Source organism: Eurypyga helias, unplaced genomic scaffold, assembly GCF_000690775.1.
Source record: "Eurypyga helias isolate BGI_N326 unplaced genomic scaffold, ASM69077v1 scaffold3399, whole genome shotgun sequence".
NCBI classification, from domain to species: domain Eukaryota; kingdom Metazoa; phylum Chordata; class Aves; order Eurypygiformes; family Eurypygidae; genus Eurypyga; species Eurypyga helias.
Genome location: NW_010273746.1, coordinates 38,134 through 45,827, shown reverse-complemented (window position 1 = coordinate 45,827; position 7,694 = coordinate 38,134). Strand labels below are relative to the sequence as shown.

At 41.8% G+C, this 7,694-nt stretch overlaps 1 protein-coding gene across 1 annotated transcript in view; it reads right to left on the bottom strand.

Moving 5' to 3' along the window:
• Positions 1-868: 868 nt before the first annotated feature.
• GLDC (glycine dehydrogenase (decarboxylating)) overlaps positions 869-7,694 on the bottom strand; it is a 36,376-nt gene continuing 29,550 nt past the window's right edge. Inside the window, exons 19-23 of the mRNA XM_010159564.1 lie at positions 6,027-6,138; positions 4,618-4,713; positions 3,224-3,396; positions 2,470-2,550; positions 869-1,506 (exon numbers count right to left, since the gene is read on the bottom strand). Of these exons, the coding sequence (XP_010157866.1) occupies positions 1,363-1,506; positions 2,470-2,550; positions 3,224-3,396; positions 4,618-4,713; positions 6,027-6,138 (606 nt within the window). The 3' untranslated portion in view covers positions 869-1,362. The remainder of the gene's footprint in view (positions 1,507-2,469; positions 2,551-3,223; positions 3,397-4,617; positions 4,714-6,026; positions 6,139-7,694) is intronic.

Genomic DNA, 7,694 nt, shown 5'->3' with positions numbered 1-7,694 from the left:
CTTTAGGGAAAGCTCCCAGGCACGAGTGTGGATGTAGAGCTTCGGGAAGAGGTCGAGTAGATGCTGGTTGCGAGGTGCAGAACTGTGGCCCCTTCCCCAGTCTGCATGCTGCCACAGTACCTGCTTCCTCATTCACAAAATCCTGTTTCGTGTGTCTCTGCAGAGGCGCTCTCTTGCATCAAACGATCTGCATGGACTCGCTCTCGGGTTCCTTGCACGTGCGCTTGTAATGCCTATGGTCTGTCTGTGTAACGGCTGAGAGGATCGGTTTTACAGAAATTGGACTGGGAGCAGCTTAGAAGAGGCTCCCGCTTAGGGGTCGGCCTTCTGGCTGCCGCGTCACTGGACGTGGCAGCACGGGTAGCAGTAGGGCTGTGCTCTCAGGTGGCGGTGGAGCGCCAGCGCTGAAGCTGTGAATCGGTTTTTACACAAGCTGTAGGCTGACATGATAAAGGAAGGCAAGCTGCTGCATAAGCTAAAGCCAGTATCCAAACAAAGAGATCTGAGAAACTGTGAAAGAAGAACTACTTTGTTAGAAAAAACAAAGTTACTATGTTATTAACTCATAATAAGCTGTGCTTAGTCTGTTAGAAAAGGTGTGTCGTGACTTCTCTGGAATGAGAGGATTAGATGGAGCTATAAGGAATAATTGATGTGATATAGAAAAATGTTTGTTACTGCTCAGCAAAACTGGTCATTCTGGCTCATTAAAAAATCCAGAGGCTTACTTCAGTATTAATCTCTGCCAGTACTGTGCTCTGTGTAGAAGCTGCTACTGCTGTGGCAGTTCTGACAAATCAGAACTTAAACTTTGTAATTTCACACTGCTCTGTTGGATAAATCCAGCTAAAAGTTAAAATCTTTAACATGACAACGCTTTTAATATCCTGACCCATTTTATTAGAGTACTAACATTGGTAGGTAAAAAAAAAACAGTATGAAATATTAGCACTAGTGATGCTAGTGGTAATATGTGAAGTAAATTAAACAATCTACTTCATCTTTTTTACAAAATATAAACAATTACTCCTGCAGTTAATATTCATTATTATTGCCTGAAGCATCTGCATCTTTTCTACTTCTTTTTAACCATACCTTCCATGCCACTTTGCAAACTGGGTGTTAATTGTTAAAACTTTAGCACGAAACAGACAAAATGCTGAATCAAGGCAACTTCAACATCAACTGCTGTGGAAAAATCACCTTTTGTTTGCACCTAACGTATTGATTGTATTTACATTTTAACTGAGCAGCGATTCAATTAACAAACGTGGTGATTATCCAAAATATACACAGTATATAAATCCCCTATAGAAAAGGCCATCCTGATGGACTCGGAAATCCAGGCAGCTGGAAGCAGTCCTACGAAGACGCTCTCTTCTGTTCAGAAAAGGGAGATTCGTAGGCTTCCATTGGTGGGCAGGTACAAACGAGGTGTTGGTCTCCATATATGTCATCAATGCGAGCAATAGTGGGCCAAAACTTGCTTTCAGGCTTCACAAATGGCTAAGTGCAAAAGAAAAAACAAGTATTTTAATTTTACTACCAAGTGAATCTACATGATTTTAATTGACATGGGAAGTTTTACGAATGACAAATGCTGGAAAAGTGGATTTTTTTAAGTGGAGTCATATATGAAATCTATTTGCAGTCCCTGGAAGTCAACAAGCATGTATAATAGACTTGGCAGTCAAGAGAATATTCAGATTTCCAAAAAGGTATAACCATGTCCTCCAGCACATACTTGCAGAGAGGCGGTTGTCATGGGATAAAAGAAAACTACGGCTGTCTGAGTAACTGGCTGACAGATAGGAACCAAGGAAAAGTGGAGGGGACTGCCACCACCTGTGCTGTGCAGTATAGTTACAGTATATAAAACAAGGTGGCAAACTTCACAGGAACAGTTAAATTCTTCCTCTTTGAAACAGCACATAGCAGTAAAATACATGCAGTTCAGTTTTAGGTGAGAAAAGTGAAGTTACAGATGTGTTTTGCTGTTAAGATTGCAGAAGCAATTTTGTGTTGTGATCTGAAGAAGCCTGATGTATCCAGCTCCAGTCTGACTTGTCATTCTCGCAGGCTCACATTAGCTGTGGCCTGCCCCATGCTGGCCATGCATCCTGTCCAACCCTCGTCCAAGTGCTTCGGAGCAGAGCTTTGAGCATCAGGATGTGAGACTCTGTTTTGGGAGCCCCTGGCGCAGTGTGTCTGAACTGAACGGCCCGTGTCCAGTATGGAAGTACTGAGATTTAGAAACCCCAAGTTTGCACTTCATGTGTAGAGACCTTTTTAAGACCCTTTTTCCTTGTCTTGCAAAACGAAACTAATAGAGCTACTGCAGAGTTCACACACGTGAAAACTGAGCAACAGCAAACATGGCTTATCCTTAGCAGGCAACGGACCAGAAAATCAGGAGCAGAAAGCACACTTACATATTACCACAACACTAGGATCCCGTTACTCACTCACCAGTGGGAATGCTGCCACCTCTCTGGAGTAAGGACGATCCCACTTGGAAGAAGTGACACAGTTCAGAGTGTGTGGTGACATCTGCAAGGAAAAAGACATGCTTAGGACATGAAAGTACTGAATTCAGTTGAACGTATCAGTGTGAACCCCCCTTCAAGTTCACGTTACTATTAATAAATAATTACTGTCTAGAGAGTCTCTTGAGAATACCATTCATCTGGAGGAAAAAGGCAGAGACAAAACAGGAAGCAAGTCAGCATCTGGATTGTTTTCAGTTTGCCTGAAGATACTACCCACAGTTTGAATATGCTTCCAGCTTTTCACTAAAACCCCTCGGTATTTAAAAAGTCAGTACAGTGATAAGAGTTGAACAGAACTTGAGCCTGTATCAATTTTGCTGCAGTTGCTAAAATAATTCAATCAATCTTTATTTTACTGTTAAAGGTCATTCCACTTCCCTTCTTAAAAAATATAAGGAAGGATCTCTCCTCCTTCATTACTTTCAGATGGCCCCAAAAATTATAGATCATATGGTTGCATAAATTAACTTTCTCTGCTTCTGATGTGAAAAAGTCAAAATTCAAATTTTGAAAAGTGTAAGGTTTCCAAAAAAGTCAAATTTCAAGAAGTTCATGTGTTCACTGTTGCAGCTATTTTCGAGGGTGCTGAAAGGCGAGGAAGCGGGCTCAGGTAGTCTCAAGTAAGGCTCAAGGGTCACGCAGATGCTGGTTACTTGCTCTACATGCCGTCTTACCTTCAGTGGGTTAATTTGGGGGTCCATCCTGCCCTCCTCTATTTCAGCAATTTCCTGCCGAATACTGATCATTGCATCACAAAATCTGTCCAGTTCTGCCTTGTCTTCAGACTCTGTTGGTTCAATCATAAGTGTCCCTGCCACTGGCCAGGACATGGTTGGAGCATGAAAACCTGAGAAAGAAGAAATCAGTCACTGACAATAGGTTATGAGTTAAGATGTGTATCAGCTAGCAGCTGATTCACAGATTCAGACGTTTGTATGACCTTTACAGGACTAACTCGCTGGTAGCGTTAGCGGTGTACTGCAGAGCTAGGACAGACTGCTCAGCTATCTCAGTTTTTAACCCTGAAGGGCAATGCTATGGTGTGATTTACAGTGGAGTCACACTCTAACGAAACGCTCTGCTTTTTCTGCTGTGTCCCTTTTCAGCCCAGGGTATATTGCTACTTTTGTGGGTTATTTCTGTTTTGGCTGCTCAGCTCAGTAGAGGTGTTTTGTCACTTTACCTTCTTATGGAAGGCTGAATGGCAAAGTGAGATGGGTATACATTTCTGCACTGGTAAACAAGGTAAAAGGAAAAGGTGGTCTCGCATGATTCCCTTCCTGAACTACGGCTAATTGCAGCCTCATGATATTTCTCTTTCAGCTACAGACGATGGAACTTTACTAAACCTATCCATGTAACTCGCCTCCATACGCACTGAAAAGTCTATTTGAACGTGACTGCACGCTATCTGAGGCCATAGCAGCCCACTCACAAAGAGCAGGAAGGGACTTTGGATTATCTCAGTGACAACAAGGCTTTGGATTACTTCAGTGACAAGGTAATACTGGTTAGGGTTTTAACACCTTTTGTGCGTATTTGTTAGAAGCACAGTTGCATAGGATCAAGCAGTTCAATAGGTCATCCTCTCTGGCAGCCAAATAATAGCCATGATCAGATTCCGCACAGCATGTGTACAAAACTGCCTAAACTACATCAGGATGGAAATGTTTAAATCCCATGATTGTACTTCGAAAGTTGTTGTGGTTTTGGTGGTGGGGTTTTTTTGTTTGTTTTGGTTTTTTGGTTGGGTTTTGGTTTGTTTTGTTTTAATCTTGCTGAGCTAGTGGCTCCAACCCACTTGCTCCAATGGCTTACAGTCATGTAATTGTGAATTTCAAGGGGCAGTTCACAAAACTGGGGTGGTAGCAGCAAAATGCAAGTAGCTATTACAACTCAACTGATGCAAATATCTCTCCAAGTCCTTAATGCACATGAGGAGGCCTGAAATGATCATGAGAGATTCACCATCCATAAGGACAGGACTAGAATATTTCTGGCTTCCTTTAGAAGAGATTTAAGAAATTCTCACTTATGCTGCTACTTTTAAAAAATACATTTGACTTACCGTAATCCTGAAGTCTCTTAGCAAGATCTACAGCTTCAACGTTTGCTGTTTTCTTGAAAGGTCTCGTATCCAGAATGAATTCATGGGCTACATAACCTGTAAAAGGAAAGTGTGCACAATGTTTACTGACCAGGAGAATGACACTATCTACCAAGCAGTCTATTCTGACTGGTTTTGCAGAGGGCATGGCAAAAAGATAAATTTAAAAATATCCACTTGGGCAAAAACTCAAACCTGAGAAATTATCAGGCAAGAAAGATACAACCCAGTATTTGAAGACTGTCCCTCTGTGCCCCACATCACATAAAGAAGAAGAGGCCTCATTTCAAAGATAAGAACTAAAAAATGGTGGTCAAAGTGGCTCTTATAATTTACAAGTACTCTGAAGAATAACTGGATCTGTCAGTCAGTTGCTCAACACCATTTGGGTCTTAGGCTACCCTGAGTTAGCCATGTACAACATGATCAGTTTCCTGTTATGCCAGAGAAAAGCTCAAATCTGGTGTTACAGAGAGGCTAGAGGTTTGTTATCTAAATTCATAAACGTGATCTTGAAGAGCCATATTCCATTTCATTGCTGAATCCTTCAAAAGTGGCAACTTCCATTCAGTTCTGTAATGAAATAATATATCCTCTTTAGATAGAACCTGCAGGTTTAGCCAAGGTGGACTCCATTAAATTTAATACATCTATTTTGAAGAGCAAACCTACTGTACTCAAATGGGTTTTGGTGCCATTCAGCTTAAACAAGCAAATCAGAATTCTCTATTAGACACTCTATTAGTCACTACAGATAGTGACTCTACTGTAACAGATAGTTTTTACACCTCTTATTCTTTACTTCTGTCCTGGTGCAAGGCTGGAGAGCTGTAGCAGGGATCTAGAATGTAGCTGAAGTAGTTTGCATTGCCAAGGAGATTCTCTCATCTCACAAAGAAAAAGGAGTGGAAATCAGAGAGATTTGGGTGGGGTTTTTTCAGAGAAGTGTGCAAGGGAAAGTGTGGGTCCAAAAATAGGTTCCAGTTCTTAAATTGTTATGCCATTGGTTATGGGAGATTCAGAGTTCTCAACTTTGTTGCTTCTCCTTTTTCTACTGTTCACTAATCTGCGAGTAGACTTTGCGGAGAACAATCTGCTGCCAATGTTTACTCCATCTTTTGTCATCATTTCAATCTAATTACAAACAGGCATTTTTTTCTTCTACTTCCAAGTATCGTGGTTTCATTGCAATACCTCCGCAGCAGTAGTGTGGCAGGTTATTCCTCTCTTTGTGGTCAACATCAAGAGAAGTTTGAGGTGCAGCTGTTGGCATAGCATTAAAAAAAAGAACCATATCACAAGCCAACTTCTACACTAGGAGAAAAAAAAGAGTCAGCTTTGTACAAGAACACAAGTTGTCCAATACTTGCCTCTTGCTCCTCTGAAAAGGATTTTGTAGTGCTTCTCTAGCCTCTTTGCCATGTAGTTTGCGTTTAGTATAGCAATCTCAGAAGCATGTTTCAGACCCTTTGCTCCCATTGTCTGAAAGAGGAATAACAAGAAGAAACAGATCTAAAAGCACTCCCAAGCAAGCGAAGTGTGTTCTTGTACTGGCAAGGATGCTAGACGACAGCTCCTTGGTTCATCTGGCTAGTTTTAAGGCGGTCACAGTGCTATTGCACTTTCCACACTACACTCACAGAAAGGCACGGGGTGTTACCTGAGAGCAAGGTTGGTATACATGGCTTGTGAGACTGCTACTGTATGAGTTTTTGCTTAAAGTCCACAAGTGAACAACCCAAAACTTTTAACTGAGAAGCTCTGAAGTCACTAGAAAAAGGTGAGCAGAATTCAAGAACGTTGTCAGCACCGTTGTAAGAACTGCACCCACTGCCTCTCACCCCTCCTACCCCCAGAGAAGGAGCATCCAGAGAGCTGCCCAAAAGCTATGTGTGCTGTCTGTACAGGTATTCCAGCAACTCAAACCCTGCTTGGTGGTGTCATACCACAGGTGACGCTATGCATTAACAAAGACCATAACAGAAGGGACACAGATGCATATACTTGTCCGTTACAGTACACGAAAGGACAGTGCTAGAATTGAGCTGTGCTTGGAATTCTTAACACTGCACTTAGAAGTTAAGTTGGCAAAGAAGAAAGCCAAACCAGCCTTCAAGGTAGCCCCTTTACACTGGACAGTGGAAATAGGTGGCACTTTGCATTGTGAAGAAACAGCTTCCCTTGAAAATTTACTACAGATGAAATACTCTGTAGTAGGAACCAGCTTACAGTCACAAGTGAGTTTTACCCACAGTCGAAAAGCCACCATGGAAATGGCACCAGGTCATACTTCCTTGTTTCAAATTCCGGAAGAGCTGGTTTCCCCGGGAGTGGAAATTTCCATGGTTAGAGTATCAAACTGCATGCAGGGTAGCCACTGCCCTTGCATTCACCATTCCAACTCCTTCACTGAAAATTTTAAATATTGCTCAGAGTCTCAGCACACCCTTTTCTCAGTACTTGAACCTACACTCACCTCTTGGCTGAATACTTCCATACAGTAACAAAGTATTTGTGGTCTTACCACTAAATTGCAAGGCACTGAAAAACCACATAGAGCATGTTCAAGTTGTTGCACACCCAAAGCCAAAGCTACATTCAGTTTTCAAATTCAGTACAATCCCCTGGAATTCAAAATCTTATTAAAAGGAGTTGGGAAAGTTATGTTATGTACAGGTCAAGTATAACAATGCCACAGCATACAATGAGAAACATTCTTGCAAGAACAGTAATTACCAAGCAGCTTTTAAACATGGAAATTTTGATGTCAGAGACAGTGGAAGGGCAAGCCTGATTGCAGCTTTCTGCCTTGTGTCCACTCGTCTCAAGAATTATTACAGACTAGAGACAGAAGAATTAAGCAGGCTGCATAGATACAGCAGCTGTCCTGCCATTCTTCTCTATTGCAACAGGTGGCAATAGGCTGTTCCACTGTCCTGCTGGAAAACAAGGAGGTTCAAAGGATGTAAATAACCTATGACCTCGCTGTAGTCATATGCATTTCAGTGTGTGCAAACATCTATGAGGAGTTGCTCTTA